Source organism: Pristiophorus japonicus, chromosome 20 (assembly GCF_044704955.1).
Source record: "Pristiophorus japonicus isolate sPriJap1 chromosome 20, sPriJap1.hap1, whole genome shotgun sequence".
Taxonomy (NCBI): domain Eukaryota; kingdom Metazoa; phylum Chordata; class Chondrichthyes; family Pristiophoridae; genus Pristiophorus; species Pristiophorus japonicus.
Window position 1 is genome coordinate 23782636 of NC_091996.1, and position 21440 is coordinate 23804075.

Sequence of the window (21440 nt, forward strand, 5' to 3'; positions counted from 1 at the left end):
TTGGAGGCAACCGGCTGCGGGATGTCTCCGACCTCAAATTCAGGCCCGATAATGTGGGCAAGGGTTATTTTGTCAAAGTATAAAATTATTTTGCTTGTAGAATAACAGCTGTGCAAACCCAAAACCCATTGAAACAACAAATTTGCCAACAAGTTATTTTATCTGCTTGGATCGGGAAAGACAAAGTCTAAATAATGGAGTGAATTAGGTATACAATGACCTAGAATCCATTAATAGTCAGTTTATTACAGCAACAGCAAAAAGTTCACCATAATTACTGTATCAAAACCGAACAAATATTCTACGATTCACATTTTAAAGAGCAAGGTAAACATAGAATCAACAAATGTTCTGCTTTGCTGACTGTATTTAGCAAGGTAGTGTGTTAAATCTGATGAGTATTGAGATAAATGATTTAAAATGGACGTTACAAGTGTGCAATATCTGTTAAAACATCTTAAGGCAAAAAGGAATATCAACTCTGCCTTCAATTTTAAAACATGATTAAAAGTTTACCAACAGCTGGATGCTACATTTCTAGTTTCAATGTTATGGGGCCATGCTAATTGGATATCAAACTGGAAATTCATAAACATAGCTCGAGCTTATGCTCTGTACACTTGACACTACTGTGAAACTTCGTTATGGTTATTTCCTGTTCATTTTCATCCACTGGCCAAGAATAATTTAAAAAAAACATTTGCCACTTACAATGAATCCCACATTTTAATATTGTTTCTGCCCTTTAGCCACTCAACCCTGGCACCATTCACTCAAGGTTGGCAAGCAGTTTGTCTTTAACTGCTGCACTGCAAAATCTGTTCTGCAATTTCACAGACCTTGCTCTTGGAACCCACCACTTGTGGGGAATACCTAATCACTGTGTCCTAAAGGTAGAAATGTTTAATGTGCCCCATACTGCATTCATGTGTGCAATTTAAAAAAATAAAAATAAATCGGGCAATTGTCTGCATTAAGCAGTTCCTTTTTCAAAATGGGCCCTGATTTGTTTGTGTTTTTAAAAATAGTACACAGGCATGTAATGCAAGCACAATGGGGTTAATTTTGGCATTGGGAGATATCGAATTGGAAACCTGCTTTACAGATATAAAATGGGCTTTCAATGTGCTATCAAATTTTACACTTGCCCAGTCAAAATTTTAACCCCAATAAGTGTTTGTCCATGGACTTTGCCAGTTGGAATTTCTCTACCAAATTCACCTTAATACGGCTATCCTGGACAATTGACAAAAACATTAAAAGGTAAAAGATGGTTAAAACTTAAAAACCAAAATATTAAATCATGACAGTATTATATATTCGCTTTGGGTCCACTCTTCAGCATCCATGTACGCTGGTGCAGCATGGCTGCTGAGTGTCTTCTCCTCGTCACAATATTCCTGCTTTTATATTCTGGGGAAGGAGGAAGTCTAGTGGTGGACTGATAAAGGAAATGAGCAATGGAGCTGCAATATCAATGAGGACCCAGGTGTAGTACTGCTTCATTATTACTTTAAAAGATCTATGTGCAACAATTACAGATTTACAAGACCAAATAAAAGCAGCTTTAAAAACCGGAAATTCAGTTTGCCTGCCCTTACACAGTTGCTTTAAAATGGGCCTCAATTTGTTCCAGTGTTTTCCCTTTTGTTTCCGGAACAAAGAAAATAGTGAAGAGGAGATTCATGAAACAGAAACTTGAAAAGAGCCAGAAGGTCCCATACTGAGTAATGTTCTCCTGGAACAAAAATGAATAGTTTAATTATAATTTTGCATTAAAAACACACAGACAGCAATGTAAACATTTAAAGGAATACCCTAATCTGTCTGTACAAGATGAACAAGTGTATAAGATAATGGCTTCATGTTGGGCATGACCTTTATTAATACAAAGGGACAGTAAAATGTATCAGTGATCTCAAACTTAAACTGTCGGAAATGCATTCTTTCTATTTGGAACGATATTACCGTCTGATTTAAAACAAGTCAAAAATTTAGGTCACTTAACAATAACATTACACTGATAGATTTGTATCTCTTTACAAGCAAACAGTAACCCTTTTCAATTCTGAAAAAAGTTTTCCTTAGATATCTAGGGGCTCAATTTTTCCCAGTTATCTGCGTCGTTTGTTTTGGAGTAAATTAAAATCTCCAAGTTTCCGCGCCAGCATAACTCGGGTACGATTTTTTTTAGGTATGATTTTTTGCGTCATAGGGGATGTCATCTGCACCAGTTCTTCATATTTAAGCAAGTTTGGCCAACTTACATTTTTCCTAGGACGGTGTATGTGACCACTCCCAAAAACCTAATGGCCACTTAAGAAAAACCACTTATATAAGGGGTGAGAACCCTTAGGCTATACAGCAGCTTCAAAAGAAGCCCGCGGAGGGTGGAAGTTGAGCCCGAGTCCTGGCAAGAGAGCGATTCTGTCGGCCGACGCTCCGACCCTCGAGTCCGGTGGGATGTTCGGTGGTTGGGTGGTACTTTGAAAAACATCACAAACTAAACAATTGCATTGGACTTCGTTTCTTCATTGAATGCCTATCTTCCTGTTCTAAGCAAGCCTATTGCGCATGCGTAGACCAGGGTGTGGTCCATACTGGGGCGTCCATCTTGGGGAGAGAGGAAAGAAGATGCGAGTGCTTTGTCCTGCTTTTTTGAGCTGCTTGCAAAGGTATTATTAAATTATGGGGGCAATATTGACAATGCCATACCTCGTGCAAGCATGATGGTGCTGTGGAGAAGATTGATTAGGCATCATCACCTGAGGAACCTCCAGAGCACGTAGGATGATGGGCAGGAGGTCTTACCCACGTTGGGTATAGCGAGACAGGCGTTCATACCTGCACCTGAGTGATGCAGACTGTGTGAGAAGGCTGCGTTTCCGCAAAGAAGTTGTAATCGAGATCCGTGAGTTAGAAAAAGCAGACCTGCACCCTAGAAGCGTCAGGAGGACTGCTTTGTCAGTTGAAGTGAAGGTTACAGCTGCATTTCATTCTATGCATCTGGATCATTCCAGGCAACAACTGGGGATGCGTGCATCGTTTCTCAACATGCAACACATATCTGCATTCAGCAGGCGACTGCTGCACTAGATGCCGGGAGGAATGCCTACATAAAGTTCTCCATGACCGCCCAGACAATGCATCACAGAGCGGTGGGCTTCTCCAGGATTGCACGCTTCCCAAAGGTACAGGGCTGCATCGATTGTACCCATATTGCCTTGCAAGCACATTTTGGAGGATTCTGAGATGTACAGGAACAGAAAAGGCTTCCACTCTGTGAATGCGCAGCTTGTCTGTGACGACCTGCATCGCACCCATGATGAGTTCATCCTATGCGAGAGCGCTATATCTGCCATGTTTCAGCAGCAGCCAGAAGGGCAGAGCTGGCTGCTGGGGGACAAAGGGTACGGCCTCGCCCCCTGGCTCATGACGCCTCTATGCGTAACCTGCACGGAAGCTGAGCGGGAATAGAACCTGTCGCACATTGCAACATGTAGCATAATAGAGAGGGCCATTGGCATCTTAAAGCAGCGTTTCCGATGCCTGGACCTTTCTGGAGGCTATTTGCAATTCTCCCCTGAGATTGTCGGTCAGTTCACTGTTGTCTGCTACATGCTGCTATCATGGGGCAGCAACAGCTGGTAGTAGAAGACACACCTGAGGTGAGAGTGGCTGATGAAGATGGCGAGGAGGAAGCCATGCAACTACCTGACCCGGAGCCTGAGGGCAGGCTATCGTGCCCCTTTAATGATAGCTCGAGCCTTGCGCCAGCAGCTCATCCGTGAACATTTGCTGCTGGAAGGCTCAGCGGCAACTATTCCACATGGACCATGTTAAATGTTTGGACCTATTCCGTAATGTTGTATTGTTAAATGGAACAAATGTAAATGATTCAGTTATAATTTAAATAAATTACAACACTTGTTTGAAAACTTTAAAGTTTGATTAAAGTACAGTTATTAAGTTATCACTTACAAACTTTTAATTTGAGAACAGTTACAACAATAACAATAACAGCAAAGAATGGCTGTACCCATCTCTCCTCCACCTTATTCTAAGACCGCCCACTGCGCTTGATCTTAGTGACTCCATCCCTGCCCGCAGGCAGAGGCGCAGCATTTCTCGGGTTGGTACCAAGCTTATTCTTGAGCATCTTGGCTGGGGAGGGAGGCAGGCGGTAATATGGAAGGTCCGGTCTGGGGATTGAAGTGGAACTGGCAGTTGATTGTGTCAATGGCTGCGGGTTCTGGGCGTGTTTCCTTATTGCAGCAGCTGCCTGCGACATTCCCTCGCTCATGTACCCGGACAGTATTCCCATTTCCCGCAGGAGTGTTGTTACTTCTCCCGATACCTCATCACCCACTCCACTGATGGTGTCCAGGAGTAATTGCGCAAGGTCAATGCTCTCCCCACTCACTGCCATCATCTGAACCATATCTGTTACATCCTGCACCTCAGGCGAGCGCTGTAGAGCTCTCCTTCCCCTCCTCACCCTGGGTCTGGCTCGCTGCATCCCACCGGGACCCACAGCCTCGGAATGTGTGTAACCATGGAATATCCCAACACTCGCACCACTCCAGAAAGGGGCTGGCATCTCGATGGGCAGCACCAACACCTTCTCCAGAGTGAGGACAACAGTGGGGGCTTCATCCTCCCCCTCATGCTCTTGGTCTAGAAGGTGGGATTGGAAGATGTTCTCCTATTCAGGCTCATCCGCGTCTGAATCATCATCATCTGCATCGGCTTCAGTCTCGTCAAAGTTCTGCAAACTATAACAGAACAGACAAATGGTTAGCAGCAGAGGAGGGGGTAGGGTGGGTGACATGAGTAGGCTCACAGCGCAGGCAGCAGGCTCATTTGAAGGTCCACAATGAATAGCACATTGCATCAACCGAAGCACAGCTGATGGAGACATCCCCATGAACTGAAGCATGGCTAGCCCGCGCAATAGTTAACATTTAGCAAAGCCAGACTCTGGAATTTGCAGGACTTACCCTCTCCCTCGAGTGTGGGCCCAGCTTGTGCAGTGCTGGTTACTTTTCTCCAGGCAGGACCCATCAAAGCAGCAACCCTCTCTTCCAAGTGTGGCAGTGGGTGCAGATTTGCCGGGCCTCTTCCTGTTAGAAACGTAGAAAATAGGTGCAGGAGTAGGCCATTCGGCCCTTCGAGCCTGCACCACCATTCAATAAGATCATGGCTGATCATTCCCTCAGTACCCCTTTCCTGCTTTCTCTCCATACCCCTTGATCCCTTTAGCCATAAGGGCCAAATCTAACTCCCTTTGAATATAGCCAATGAACTGGCATCAACAACTCTCTGCGGCAGGGAATTCCACAGGTTCACAATTCTCTGAGTGAAGAAGTTTCTCCTCATCTCAATCCTAAGACTATGCCCCTGGTTCTGGGCTTCCCCAACATCGGGAACATTCTTCCCGCATCTAACCTGTCCAGTCCTGTCAGAATTTTATGTTTCCATGAGATCCCCTCTCATCCTTCTAAACTCCAGTGAATAAAGGCCCAGTTGATCCAGTCTCTCCTCATATGTCAGTCCAGCCATCTCTGGAATTAATCTGGTGAACCTTCGCTGCACTCCCTCAATAGCAAGAACATCCTTCCTCAGATTAGGAGACCAAAACTGAACACAATATTCCAGGTGAGGCCTCACTAAGGCCCTGTACAACTGCAGTAAGACCTCACTGCTCCTATATTCAAATCCCCTAGCTATGAAGGCTAACTTACCATTTGCCGCCTTCACCGCCTGCTGTACCTGCATGCCAACTTTCAATGACTGATGAACCATGACACCCAGGTCTCGATGCACCTCCCCTTTTCCTAATCTGCCGCCATTCAGATAATAATCTGCCTTTGTATTTTTGCCCCAAAAATGGATAACCTCACATTTAGCCACATTATACTGCATCTGCCATGCATTTGCCCACTCACCTAACCTGTACAAGTCACCCTGCAGCCTCTTGGCGTCCTCCTCACAGCTCACACCACCACTCAGTTTTGTGTCATCTGCAAACTTGTTCAAGTTCTTTCCCTTTTGTTGTGTGCCACCTTCCGCTGCAAAGATGAAAATATAACTTTTTAGAGAGGGTGTCTTTCTGATGGGTGGGACATTCAGCTGGTCACATTTACAATTGCAATTCCAGTGAATAAATGAAAATATTACTTACACTAACTGCTTGACCAAGATCCTGCCACTTCTTTTTGCACTGGCCTCCGGACCTCGGGGTGGTCACCATTGCACAGTAATCTTGTGAAAGTTGGTTCCAGCGTTTCTTCTTTTCTTTTGGTGTAACTTTTATTTGACCCCTGCTAGTGTCCAGCTCGTGCCATCTGGCCTCAATTACAGTAACTAGTACCTCCACTTCCTCTTGAGAAATTCTTGGTCCTTGAGCCGCGTTGTTTTTTTTCCACTGAGAATTAAAGTTCTCACACACAATTGACTCTTTAAAAATGGCTGAATGCAGACTGGGCATGGGCGAGCGCGCCCATAGTAGTCCCGTAAAAAACGTTCTTTTTTCATGCATGCGCAACGCCAATTTCAAAAATTAGAACAGGGAAACTTTCAAGTTATTTTTTTGTAGTAGTCGGGGTCCAAAAAACCGGCATTGGGGAAAAGTGAGCTCCTAATATTTAAGTTTAAAAAATCCTGAATCTACACACACTGCTACATTTTCCTTCTGACAAATTATTTAGATGACATCATGGTAATGCATACCAGAGTTTCCATTCACCATATTGACTAAACTGTCAACAACAAATGAAGAAACATAAACTTGATAACTGAAGGTATTCTTTAAGGATTTTAAACCAATGGACAGTATAAATGTTAATAAGGAACCATCTTTTACTGGAAGTTAAAATGTTTGCAACTTAATAAGTAAGAGATTAATGAGCTAAGAAAAATTCATTTCTTTATTCAGCCATTGTAAAATTATCATTGATGTTTCCTTCCTTTTGTGCATTCCTTAATTTCTTAAACATTCCACTTTCCATTTTATCCTGTCGAAAGCCCTTTTAAAATTCTACTGTTAAAAGTCCTGTGCAACTGTACTGTTACTTTTGGTGGTCTCCTTAGTGGGGGGGTGGGGGGGAGAACTGCATAGCGCCCCGTTTGGGAGGCGGTAACACCACGAGGGTCCCACCAGGCTTGCGATATTGGGGCTACCGTCCCACAGAGCAAGAGGAGTGCAAAATAACGTGCGTCACTTGCGCTGAGGGGTGCGAGCTGGGCGGAAGCAATCGGGGCACAGCGCTGGGATGCATAGCACTGCCACGCAGAAGGGCCCTCCCCTTCATTAAAGGGGAAGGTAAAGCTGCCGACTGTGGGTCCTACCTGGACCACCGGGGGATCTGGGTGCCGTGGCATCTGCCAGACCGCGACTGGTAAGTTGGCCAATTTTCTTTTCTTGTGAGCACCCCTCCCCTTTAACTAGCACCCCGCAAGTGGCCTGAAGCGCTCATCGCCCGAATTTTCTCTCCGGGGCGAAAATAGGTCGCTATGCACGTCATCATCGGCACATGGGAGTGTGGCGCTACCGGTTACTGCCATTGCTAAACTCCTGCAGAATTTAGCGGGAGTCGTTAGCGGTGCCACACCTGGGCAAAAAGTCATTTGCGCCCGGTTAGCGCCAATGGGAGGTGCAAACAACCCCAATTTCTCCCCCTAAATCTGTCCTAGTTCCCTGCTTCACACCTTGTGTTCAGAAGCAGTTACTAATTCCCTGCATGGAATTGTAAATACATTCAAACTGCCTTCCAGTTATCAATTTGTCCTTTGATATTAAAATTCTTCATGCTTACTGCACTATATCCAATTTAATTTTGGACAGTCACACAATAATGGAAAATGTAGTACTTACAACAAGATCATGGAACTCCTTAGTTACCAGAAATGCAGTTGACCAGTTTGCTAGGACACATGCTCCACTTGCGAGGCCTCTTGCCCTTACTGGAAATATCTCTGACATCACCAACCATGGAATAGGGCCACAGCCAAGTGCAAAACCTGAGGTGGATCATTTAGCCTCATTAGTGAATGCTGTTTCGTATAAATAATGTAAAAATGAAATTTACATTTTTGTTCTAATTATGAATAGTTCCATCTTTCAAATCTACTTATTTATTTGTTTTCTCATTTGGGATGTTCACCATTTGCAGTTGTTGAGCCTCAGCTTGTCCACAGCTTCCGCTATTGCCACCCTGAATCACTTTTTAAAAAATTCGTTCACAGATGTGGGTCAGCAAGGCCAGCATTTATTACCCATCCTAATTGCCCTCAAGTGACTTGCTAGACCATTTCAGAGGGGCAGTCGAGAGTCAACCACATTGCTGTGGTCTGGAGTCACATATAGGCCAGACCGGGTAAGGACGGCAGATTTCCTTCCCTAAAGGACATCAGTGAACCAGATGGGTTTTTATGACAATCCGGTAGTTTCATGGGCCCCAAGTTTCCACATGATTTGCTCCTGATTTTTAGGAGCAACTGGTGTAGAACGGAGTATCTTAGAAATCGGAATTCTCGTCATTTAGTTTGCTCCAGTTCTAGTCAGTTAGAACAGTTTCACTTTGGAACAGAATTTTCTTTTCAAAAGGGGGCGTGTCCGGCCACTTACGCCTGATTTCAAAGTTTCGTGAGTGAAAACTTACTCCAAACTAACTTAGAATGGAGTAAGTGAAGATTTTTGTACGCTCGAAAAAACCTTGTCTACACTTTAGAAAATCAGGCGTAGGTTACAAATCAGGCGTAGGGAATGGTGGGGGGGGGGGCTGTTTAAAGGGAAGTTTACAAACATTAAACACTTCAGTTTTACAAATAAAGAGCTATCATCAATAATAAATGATAAATACATCAATAAATCAATCAAAAAAAATTAATAAATAATTTTTTTTTTTAAATCAATAAATAAAACATTTTCTACTTACTGACTGCAGCACCGGGAGCCCTCCAACAGCGTGCTGGGATGCCCCCCTCAGTGTGTCTCTATCTCTCTGTCTGTCTGTGTGTCTCTCATTGTCTGTCAGTGTCTGTGTTTCTGACAGCGAGAGGAAGGGGGGAGGGGGAAAGGAGATGGAGGGGGGGGGGGGGGGGGGGGGAAAGAGAAGGAGATTGGAGAAAGGAGATTGGGGGGGGGAGGAAGGAGGAGATTGGGGGGGAAGGGGGAGGGAGGCTGAACGGGCTGGGCCCGTCCCCAGCACCAGATTTACAGGTAGGTGGCGTTGGGTCGGTTTGGGTCAGGTCGGGGGGAGGGAGGTCAGGTCGGATCCAGTCCGGGGGCAGGGGGAGCGGGTGTCGGGTCGGGTCCGGTCTGGTCCGGGGGCGAGAGCGGGTGTCGGGTCCGGTCCGGGGGGGAGCGGGTGTTGAGTCGGGGGGCGGGAGTCGAGTCGGGTCGGGAGGAAGCAGGAGCTGGCCGTGGGAGGAGCCTTATTCACGCAGCCCCAGTGAGGCCATTTGGCCAGGCCTAGGGGCTGTGTGCTGCGGGCCCCTCCCACACAGTTTCGGGCACCTGGAGCTACTGCACTTGCGTGCCCAATGTAGCGCGCATGTGCAGAGGTCCTGGCACTGTTTTCAGCGCAGGGACCTGGCTCCGCCTCCTACAGCTCCTGCTGCGCTGCGCCGAGGGCCAGAGGACCTGCAGGGAGGTGGAGAATACGGAGGGTTTTTTTAGGCGCACTTTGTGGCGCGAAAAACGGGCGTCCAAGTCGGGACGGCGCGGCTCGAAACTTGGGCCCAAAGTCACTGTTACTGATACTAGCTTTTTAGTCCAGATTTATTTAATTAAATTCCCTAGCTGCCGTGGTGGGATTTGAACTCGTGTCTACAGATTATTGGTCCAGGCCTCTGGATTACTACGCTACCATTCCAAGAGCTGCATGATGACTGCCCAACATTAATGTCCTTCTGTTTAAGCATCTGCCCAAAGCTGAGTGACTGGGAATTCAGTAGGTGGCAGTGATTGGGCCTGCCTTCACAAGCACTTTGCTAATAAGTGGCACCATATCTATTCAATTGAAACTTTTCCCTCATCCTGTTAGTGAAGATAGGTAGATGGAACTAAAACTTCAATTGCCACTCTCATCTGATGACAGTGGAAAAATGGTGACCTAGTGATCCAGAAATGAGAAGCAGATAGATTCAATGAGATCAACTAAGCCCGGGGGTGGGGCACTCGTTATCCTGTTTCAAAGCCAGATTGTCAACTGTTTTCAAAAGGATATTTAGTTGAGTTGAGGCATGCAGACCAAGAATGTCTCGGGTTGTGGCCTTGGTTTGTGGTGAGTTAGCTGATTTATTGGGGTCCTCAGTGGGGGATGCTTCAGTTTGCTTCAGCAGAGAGGGGTTCAGCTACCATTTTGGCTCCTGCTTGCCATCCAGCAAACATGACTGAAAATTGTGTACAGGGACATCAGGAAAGAATCCGGTTTGATTTTGATCTCGCCTGCAGTCAAGTAGACTGCCACTACTCATGATCAAGGCTTACACATGAATAAAGGTCACTTTAAGAGGGTATCTGAAGGTGCCTGACATGCCAATGAGCCCATGCCTTCAGGAGCAGAGTGAAGTGGAGGGGATATTATTGAGCACAGAACTTGGAAAAATCGCTTCTTCTCCACTCCCCCCAAAAATCTAGAATTTCTAAAAGACTTATTACAGCAAGCGTGAAAATTACCTGCTATAAAGACAACCAGACAGACGAGGGGTAACCAAGTGGGCGCATTTACTGTCTCCGAGACTGAATTCTGAACAGTTAAAATGTCAGTTTTATGAAGAGAAGAGTTGTTGATATTTGCTTGCCAGATTTTAAAATATACCCCAAACACCGCTGCACTGATGGACATGATCAACGCTGTAAATAAAAACAAAACGGCAATTATCGACTGGTCAAAAGCCCACCAAGTGAATTTATTAATCACCTATGGCCTAGAATTTCCATAATCCCAATTATGCAAAAATTTCTGTCAGTCTCTGCACTGATCTTGCTGACGGGAATGTGTGCCCAGAAATCTGTTGCGGATATATTGGGTGACTTTCAGCTGTGCTGCACCTAGACTTTTAGCATAAATCTACACCAGCACATTACTGGCATAAACTGGTTTTCTGCATGGGGGTGGGGCTATGTAAATAGTGGCAGAGGGATCTTGGAAGCAGCGCAAAATATCAAGGAAACTTGCATGTAGCGATGTTTCATGCAAACCTAACAAAAAAACTGCCGCTACTCTATAGTTGCATTGAAATGTTCCAAGAAATTCCGGACCTACATTTTCAATAGAGATGTTAAACAATGGAGGGGAGGGGGGGAAGAAATTATAATAGTATTTCAGATTCTCTGCAATTACTTTGTTTTTACCTCCATATGTACTGTTTAAAATAGGAAATTTAAGATGAGCCTAGAACCAGGCTACTTGAATGGTGGACTAAGGTCTGCAACTGACCAAGAAGCCATTAAACCCAGACTGCTTGCTTGCTATTTCATGATTCGCCAACATTCTTTCCTGAAACTGGTGCATTGCCTGGGGATCCAACTCTTCGACATACATTGCTACCATACTGGTCAGGGTACTGTGTCTTCTACACTTTTATTGGCATCAGGACCGCACGTGGCAAGAAAAAGCAAAAATGATTAAATTAGTAAGATCTTCCATGGCGTAGTAGTTGGGGCACACACTGGTTTAAAATGGGCACTATATGAACAGGAAGTCTGGCACCCATCATGGAAAAACAGGTACCAGTTGATCCTCCCTTATCCAGAACCACCCTTTGTCCAGAACCATTCCCGGTCACTGGGTGGTGCATGCGCAGAACTCCAACATGAATAAATTGAAGTTCTTCCTCACTGCTGACTCCCGCAATCGCTGGCCTGACCCCGCGATCCACCACCCCCACCCCACAATCTCTCAGCACTCCCAGCCCCAAGCCAGCCAGCCCCGATATCCCCTTGCTCAGTACCTGTACCATCTAATTTAATGTGACCACCCCTCGTCCAGAAAAATCCTTTATCCAGAACTGTCCAGGTCCAGAGGGTTCCGGATAAGGGAGGTTCAACCTGTAGTAGAATTAACTGCTCTGGTGGGTGATGCTGTGTGTTGTGATTGGCGGTCTCCGGTTGTGCAATGATTGCAGTATCACAAACAAATTCATGTGACCTTTAAATATAATGTATACATCACTTACAAACTGGCACGGAGTTTAAGCCAGTAATAATCTTTAGGTTTGGCCAATATTTTCAGAATACCAAGACTGCACTGTTGCTTTAAAAAGCCCAGTCTTGGCAAAACAAAAAAAAATGTTTTCAGCTCGTGCAGTCGCCTTTAAGTCTCTGTTTATGCAAAGTTTTGAATATACCGAGTAGGCTTTTCTTGTCGAGGCTCACCTGATATTGCCAGAAGGAGTTTTCTCCCAGCTTTGTCCATGATGAGAGCTGCCACAGCTGTGAAAACTACCTGAACAACACCAACTATTACCGAGCCCTCACTACTGTTCTGAAAGAGAATGAGCAGGAACAAAATGTGTTTATTTCTATACTATAGCAAAAGATTCTAGATGCAAATGTAGACATTGCCATTCAATCTCCAATAGTTCAATTTGCTATTTTAACTTTCATGGTCACTTACAATAGTTGGTTACTTTATATGACTCGGCTGATGCCGTTCCAAAGACGCGATTAAAACATACTCCTTTCTTTGCACCCGCTCAACAGCTTACTCTTGTATTTTAACTCAGCAAAATATCCCAACATGTTTCACGAGGGGATAAATTCAGATACCAAATGAGAATTGAGTCAGGGAGATGACTGAAAGCAAGGCCAGATATGGTGGTTGGGAGGTGGAGGGGGAGAGGAGAAGGGAGGGGAAAGAGATGAAACTGGTTGAGAGCAGTATTACATTCCCAAAAAAGCTCCTTCTTTTTGTTTTCATGCTGCATTACCGAGAACATTCTTATAATCTGGGGTATTGACAATTTAGGTCATAGTTGCTGATCATACCATTAGGGCACTAAGTAAAATATTTAGCAGTGGATAGAACTTTAATTAACAAAAGGGAAAAGAACTTCAATAATCACGCAGCCCAGTGGGAATCGCTTGTGTGGTATGAATACTGACATTTAAAGCTATGGAAATTACGTTTAAGGTCACTGTGGAAAAAGTTACAAACTGTGCAAATATATTATAAATGATTGAATTTGCTCTTTAACAGAACAAGAATTTTAAAAAAATTAAGTAAAATTCTCATCCTTGTTGGAAAATCTAAATTTAAAAAAAAAAAATCGGTGAAGAAATCATGGCTGTAACCAACTGCCTGAAATAGTCGGCATGCTGAATACTGTTTAAGCGGATCCTTTGTAACTAACGCCTATACAGGTGGTTATCCAGGATAAGCGGGGAATGTCCTTCCTGTTTTTAATGCATCATTGGATCACGAGTCATTTTGACTCTCCTGCACATTTGTGATGTTTACCTGCTAACCTGGCCTGTGCCTTTAAAATCACCGCTCTAACAAGACTACTCCAGGTAAATGTAGTTATTTATAAACCATGGAGCTCAATCAACAACAACTTGCATTTAAGTAGGTCCTTTTAATACATAAACTTTATGGGCCCAAGTTTCGAGCCGCGCCTAGAACGGCGCAGTCCCGACCTGGACGCCCGTTTTTCGCGCCACAAAGTGCGCCTAAAAAAACCCTCCGTATTCTCCGCCTCCCTGCAGGTCCTCTGGCCCTCGGCGCAGCGCAGCAGGAGCTGTAGGGGGCGGAGCCAGGTCCCTGCACTGAAAACAGTGCCGGGACCTCTGCACATGCGCGCTACAGTGGGCGCGCATGTTCAGTAGCTCCAGGCGCCCGAAACTGTGTGGGAGGGGCCCGAAGCACGCAGCACCTAGCCCTGGCCGAATGGCCTCACTGGGGCTGCATGAATAAGGCTCCTCCCATGGCCAGCTCCTGCTTCCTCCCGACCTGACTTGACACCCGCTACCCCCCCCCCGGACCGGACCCGACACCCGCTTCTCCCACCCCCGCCCCTGAACCGGACACCTGCTTCCCCCCCCCCGGACCGGACCCGACACCAGCTCCCCCCCACCCCCCCGGACCGGACCCGACACCTGCTCCCCCACCCCCGCCCCCAAACCGGACACCCGCTTCTCCCCCCCCTCCCCCCCGGACCGGACCCGACACCCCCCCCCCCCGCCTCCGGACTGCATCCGACCTGACCTCCCTCTCCCCTCCCTCCCTCCCTCCCCCCGACCCGAACCGAACCGACGCCACCGATCTGTAAATCTGGTGCTGGGGACGGGCCCTGCCCGAAGTTCAGCCTCCCTCCCCCTTCTCCTTCTTCCCCCCCCCCCCCCCAATCTCCTTCTTCCCCCCCCCCCCCAATCTCCTTCTTTCCCCCCATCTCCTTTTTCCCCCCCAATCTCCTTTCCCCCCCCCCAATCTCCTTTCCCCCCCCCCCAATCTCCTTCCCCCCCCCAATCTCCTTTCCCCCCCCCCCAATCTCCTTTCCCCCCCCCCAATCTCCTTTCCCCCCCCCCAATCTCCTTTCCCCCCCCCAATCTCCTTTCCCCCCCCCAATCTCCTTTCCCCCCCCCAATCTCTTTCCCCCCCCCCAATCTCCTTTCCCCCCCCCCCAATCTCCTTCCCCCCCCCCAATCTCCTTCCCCCCCCCCCAATCTCCTTCCCCCCCCCCAATCTCCTTTCCCCCCCCCCCCAATCTCCCTTCTCCCCCCCTCCTCCCTTCCCCTTCTCCCCCATCCCTTCCCCTTCTCCCCCATCCCTCCCTCTTCCCTCCCTCTGCTCCCCCCCTCTCTCCCTCTACCCCCCTCCTCGCTGTCAGAAACACAGACAATCAGAGAGATAGAGACACTGACAGAGACACACTGAGGGGGGCATCCCAGCACGCTGTTGGAGGGCTCCCGGTGCTGCAGTCGGTAAGTAGAAAAAGTTTTATTTATTGATTTAAAAAAAAAATTATTTATTAATTTTTTTTTATTGATGTATTTATCATTTATTATTGATGATGGCTCTTTATTTGTAAAACTGAAGTGTTTAATGTTTGTAAACTTCCCTTTAAACACCACCCCCCCCACCATTCCCTACGCCTGATTTGTAACCTATGCCTGATTTTCTAAAGTGTAGACAAGGTTTTTTCGAGCGTACAAAAATCTTCACTTACTCCATTCTAAGTTAGTTTGGAGTAAGTTTTCATTCACGAAACTTTGAAAACAGGCGTAAGTGGCCGGACACGCCCCCTTTTGAAAAAAAAATTCTGTTCCAAAGTGAAACTGTTCTAACTGACTAGAACTGGAGCAAACTAAAAGATACTCCGTTCTACACCAGTTGCTCCTAAAAATCAGGAGCAAATCATGTGGAAACTTGGGGCCAATGTATTGACTGTTTGTAAATTTTAGACCCCAGGGCAATGACTAGATTTGTTATGAATGCAAACCTTTTTAATAGTGCGATAGATGATTGCTGGACACAACATTTTAATATAAAATGTAAACATATTGCCTATGCGATTATGCAACTTTTACCTCAAAATTTGCTTGCTCAAAGATGGTTTCTGCATAAAACATAACTGCATTGATTCCACTTAACTGCTGGAACAGCATCAGAAATATTCCAATAAGCAAAGGCTTGTAAATGGTTGGATTTTTTAGCTCTGCAAGTGCAAATTTAGTGTCCTGTAAACAAAGCAGCAAAGGAAAGATCTGTTAAAGCACAATGGATCAAGCGATAGCCACAACTGTGGCATTATCTTACTCTTAGGTTATCAAATTAGTGATTTAGTAACAATAACATTGCAAACAATGTGCAGTTGTAATCTGAACTCATTACTATGATTGATTATAGTAAGAACACTAGGAGACCAAAATTGAGCCCCACCCCTTACTGTTTGTTTTAAAGGTTTTCTCCACCCCAATCCACGGGGAGGAGATACCGGAGAAATTGACCTTTGATTTATTTTTTGGATCAGGGTGGATGTCATGGCAGAAGTGCCCTTGCAACGGAATGGCCGCCCCAACGAGTCATCAATGCCGTGTCACAGCATCCTTCCCCTTCAGTTAAAGGGGAGGGCTTCTACAGAGTGTTCCATTCGGTCCATTGGGCCACCAGGGAGGGTTTTGGCCGGGCACCTGAATAGATGCCAGGCTGCCTTTTGGCAGCCCGGCCGAACCCAGAGGCATAATTGTCGGGCCGATCTGGCAGTTGGGACAATAAAAAAATAAAAAAATGGCGTCGCCGGCAGCGCAACCTCCCCTTTAAGGGCGGATGCGATGCCCAGCCACAGACCGTACCCCATCGGGGAAAACCCATCAGTGGCACCAACTGGCGGCAGTGTCACTCCCACGGGGCAATTTTCCGCAGGGGTCGGAAAGGGGGTCACCGCCGGTCGGTATGGGTCGGCGCATGCACGGCTCGGTGGAAAAACGGGCAGAGTGGAAACCCGTTCCTGCTGCTTCTGGCCCAGTGGCAATTTTGGTTGGGTCAGCCCATCCGTCTGCCCCCAGTCGGTAATGCCTCACCGCTCCATTCCCACCTCTTAGAGGCAGTAATGGTGCTTATGGAGGGGGGCAATTCCAGCCCCAAAGTCATTGGCTTTTCATTCAAGCATGACAAAGTGCCATTTCCTACATTGTTTCATAATATAAGAACATAAGAAATAGGAGCAGGAGTAGGCCATACGACCCCTCGAGCCTGCTCCACCATTTAATACGATCGTGGCTGATCCAATCACGTACTCGGGTTCAATTCCCTGCCCGCTCCCCATAACCCTTATTCCCTAATCGGTTAAGAAACTGTCCATCTCTGAATAAATTTAAGACAATGACCCAGCTTCCACAGCTCTCTGAGGCAGTGAATTCCACAGATTTACAACCCTCAGAAGAAATTCCACCTCATTTCAGTTTTAAATGGGCAGCCCCTTATTCTAAGATTATGCCCTCAAGTTCTAGTCTCCCCCATCAGGGGAAACATCCTCTCTGCATCCACCTCGTCAAGCCCCCTCAATCTTATACGTTTCGATAAGATCACCTCTCATTCTTCTGAATTCCAATGAGTAGAGGCTCAACCTACTCAACCTTTCCTCATAAGTCAACCCCCTCATCTCTGGAGTGAACCTTCCCTGAACTGCCTCCAAAGCAAGCATATCCTTTCTTAAATATGGAAACCAAAACTGTACACAGTATTCCAGATGTGGCCTCACCAATACTCTGTATAACTGTAGCAAGACTTCCCTGGTTTTATACTCCATTCCCTTTGCAAATATCATGCACCAGGACCCCCAGGTCCCACTGTACTGCAGCATTTTGCAATTTTTTTCCATTTAAATATTTTTTCTGCCAAAGTGCACAATCTCACGCTTTCCAAAATTATACTCCATCTGCCAAATTTTTGCCCACTCACTTAGCTTGTCCATGTCCTTTTGCAGGTATTTTATGTCCTCCTCACACATTGCTTTTCCTCGCATCTTTGTATCGTCAGCAAACTTGGCTACGTTACACTTGGTCCCTTCATCCAAGTGGTTAATATAGATTGTAAATAGTTGGGGTCCCAGCACTGATCCCTGCGGCACCCCACCAGTTACTGATTGCCAACCCAAGAATGAACCATTTATCCCAACTCTCTGTTTTCTGTTAATTAGCCAACCCTCTATCCATGCTAATATATTACCCCCAATCCCGTGAACTTTTATCTTGTGCAGTAACCTTTTATGTGGCACCTTGTCAAATGCCTTCTGGAAGTCCAAATACATCACATCCACTGGTTCCCCTTTATCCACCCTGTTTGTTACATCCTCAAAGAATTCCAGCAAATTTGTCAAACATGACTTCCCCTTCGTAAATCCATGCTGACTCTGTCTGACTGAATTATGCTTTTCCAAATGTCCTGCGACTGCTTCTTTAATAATGGACTCCCAACATTTTCCCAACCACAGATGTTAGGCTAACTGGTCTATAGTTTCCTGCTTTTTGTCTGCCTTTTTTAAATAGGGGCACTACATTTGCAGTTTTCCAATCTGCTGGGACCTCCCCAGAATCCAAGGAATTTTGGTAAATTATAACCAATGCATCCACGATCCCTGCCACTACTTCTCGTAAGACCCTAGGATGCAAGCCACCAGGTCCAGGGGATTTATCCGCCTTTAGTCCCATTATCTTACTGAGTATCACCTCCTTAGTGATTGTGTTAAGTTCCACCACCCCCCCCGCTGCCGCATAACCCCTTGGGATATTTTTCGTGTTCTCTACCGTAAAGACTGATACAAAATATATGTTCAGAGTTTCTGCCATCTCCATGTTCCCCATCATTAATTCTCCGGTCTCGTTCTCCAAGGGACCAACATTTATTTTAGCCACTCTTTTCCTTTTTATATACTTGTGGAAACTCTTGCTATCTGTTTTTATATTTTGTGCTAGTTTCATATTCAACTTGATATGTTGTCTCACACCTTAAAGTTGTTCACAATAGATACCTGTTGAAATGAGGGGGAGGGGAGGGCAGTTTGAATTTCAAACGTTAATCAAAGTATATGTGACCATCCATTTAAAAATTCAGTTATGGGTCTATACAATTACCTGCTCATCACAACTTGCTTCAATCTGCCTGCATTCCCATTCATAATCTACTTCAGGTCCTCGAAGCCATGCCAGAGCATTTAGTGCTTCGGCACGTTTGTTCTTACGCAGCAGGTACCTTGGAGTTTCTGGCATGAAGCACATTAGTACAACCATGATGGTTGGTGGTAAGGAAGACAACACAGCAAGCCAATACCAGGTTAAGAGCATTCCTAATAAAAATGAAACAAACCATAATGTAGTTACCTTCAACCAGTAACACAGCCGAGGTGCTGCAATGCTAGTTAATCTATGATTAAACGGAATTGGAGGTTAGATCAGATTCAAAATCCAATCTCAAACAATAGTTAGTTCTTCAGCCACTGGCTCCCATAGCCCAGGTCTCGTGCAATTAGATGATCCGTTTTTCCCAGGATCTTGGTGACTGCTGCCAGTCTAGCAGTGCTGAGCACAGTACTGGCAACAACACAGTCCAGGTACATCTGCTTGATAAGATCACATGCATGATCCCACATTGTGGCTCCGTGGGTAGCACACTCGCCTGAGCCAGAAGGTTGTGGGTTCAAGTCCTACTCCCAGGACTTGAGCACATAAATCTAGGCTGAAACTCCAGTGTAGCTCTACCTCACTACCACTCCTCTCAACTAGTCCTCGGTCTCTAAATCGTCAGACTGCTTGTCTGACATCTAGTTCTAGATGAGCAGAAATTTTCTCCAATTAAATAATGGGAAGTCCGAAGCCATGGTTTTCAGCCCCCGCCATAAACTCCATTCCCTAGCCACTGACTCCATCCCTCTCCCCAACTGCTGTCTGAGGCTGAACCACACTGTTCACAACCTTGGTGTCATATTTGACCCCAAAATGAGCTTTCAACCACATATCCGCAGCATAACTAAGACCGCCTATTTTCACCTCCGTAACATCGCCTGTCTCCGCCCTTGCCTCGGCTCATGCGCTGCTGAATCCCTCATCTATTCCTTTGTTACCACTAGACATGACTTTTCCAACTCACTCCTGGCTGGCCTCCCACATTCTACTCTATGTAAACTAGAAACTTGGCTGCCCGTGTCCTAACTCTCACCAAGTCCCACTCACCTCAGGATTGCTACTAGTGCCACGAGCTAGTCAGAGTAGGAATCGCAGTATAGCTCACATGAATACGTGGCTTGAGCAGTGGTGCAGCAGGGAGGGATTCAAATTCCTGGGGCATTGGAACCGGTTCTGGGGGAGGTGGGATCAGTACAAACCGGATGGTCTGCACCTAAGTAGGACAGGAACCAATGTCCTAGGGGGAGTGTTTGCCAGTGCTGTTGGGGAGGAGTTAAACTAGTATGGCAGGGGGATGGGAACCAATGCAGGGAGACAGAGGGAAACAAAATGAAGACAGAAGCAAAAGACAGAAAAGAGATGAGTAAAAGTGGAGGGCAGAGAAACCCAAGGCAAAAAACAAAAAGGGCCATTGTACAGCAAAATTCTAAAGGGTCAAAGTGTAATAAAAAGGCAAGCCTGAAAGCTCGTTGCCTCAATGCAAGGAGTATTCGGAACCCAGGAGAGGGCTCTGAGCTAGTTAGAGTGCGTGAGAGCTCAGATGAACAGGACCCCAAGAAAGAATGCAAAAGGCAGGAGGCAACAGAGCAGAGTAGCACTGGGGTAAGTGTAAACCACAAGGTGATAGGAAGGGACAATATGTATGAATATAAAGGGGCTGCAGGAGGGGTCAAAACTAAAAATCATGGTTTAAAAACTAGTATTAAAACACTCTACCTAAACGCATGTAGCATTTGAAATAAAGTAAATGAGTTGACGGCACAAATCATTACAAATGGGTATGATTTGGTGGCCATTACAGAAACGTGGTTGCAGGATGGCCAAGACTGGGAATTAAACATACAGGGGTATCTGACAATTCGGAAAGATAGACAAGAAGAGAAAGGAGGTGGGGTAGCTCTGTTAATAAAGGATGACATCAGGGCAGTTGTGAGAGATGATATTGGCTCTAATGAACAAAACATTGAATATTGTGGGTGGAGATTAGAGATAGTAAGGGGAAAAAGTCACTGGTGGGCGTAGTTTATAGGCCCCCAAATAATAACTTCACGGTGGGGCGGACAATAATCAAGGGAATAATGGAGGCATGTGAAAATGGAACAGCAGTAATCATGGGGGATTTTAACCTACAAGGGAGCAAGCTATCTTAGATCTGGTCCTGTGTAATGAGACAGGAATAATAAACGATCTCCTAGTAAAAGATCCTCTCGGAATGAGTGATCACAGTATGGTTGAATTTGTAATACAGATTGAGGGTGAGGAAGTAGTGTCTCAAACGAGCGTACTATGCTTAAACAAAGGGGACTACAGTGGGATGAGGGCAGAGTTGGCTAAAGTAGACTGGGAACACAGACTAAACGGTGGCACAATTGAGGAACAGTGGAGGACTTTTAAGGAGCTCTTTCATAGTGCTCAACAAGAATATATTCCAGTGAAAAAGAAGGGCGGTAAGAGAAGGGATAACCAGCCGTGGATAACCAAGGAAATAAAGGAGAGTATCAAATTAAAAACCAATGCGTATAAGGTGGCCAAGGTTAGTGGGAAACTAGAAGATTGGGAAAATTTTAAATGACAGCAAAGAATGACTAAGAAAGCAATAAAGAAAGGAAAGATAGATTACGAAAGTAAACTTGCGCAAAACATAAAAACAGATAGTAAAAGCTCTTACAGATATATAAAACGGAAAAGAGTGACTAAAGTAAATGTTGGTCCCTTAGAAGATGAGAAGGGGGATTTAATAATGGGAAATGTGGAAAGGGCTGAGACCTTAAACAATTATTTTGCTTCGGTCTTCACAGTGGAAGACACA

The 21440-nt window shown here is 45.7% G+C and overlaps 1 protein-coding gene across 1 annotated transcript in view; it reads right to left on the reverse strand.

Moving 5' to 3' along the window:
- Nucleotides 1–226: 226 nt before the first annotated feature.
- The window catches only part of slc2a8 (solute carrier family 2 member 8), a 55376-nt gene continuing 34162 nt past the window's right edge, over nucleotides 227–21440 (reverse strand). The window contains exons 5-10 of the mRNA XM_070862618.1: nucleotides 18584–18795; nucleotides 15539–15688; nucleotides 12386–12494; nucleotides 10685–10861; nucleotides 7877–8022; nucleotides 227–1738 (exon numbers count right to left, since the gene is read on the reverse strand). Coding sequence (XP_070718719.1) covers nucleotides 1598–1738; nucleotides 7877–8022; nucleotides 10685–10861; nucleotides 12386–12494; nucleotides 15539–15688; nucleotides 18584–18795 — 935 coding nt within the window. The 3' untranslated portion in view covers nucleotides 227–1597. The remainder of the gene's footprint in view (nucleotides 1739–7876; nucleotides 8023–10684; nucleotides 10862–12385; nucleotides 12495–15538; nucleotides 15689–18583; nucleotides 18796–21440) is intronic.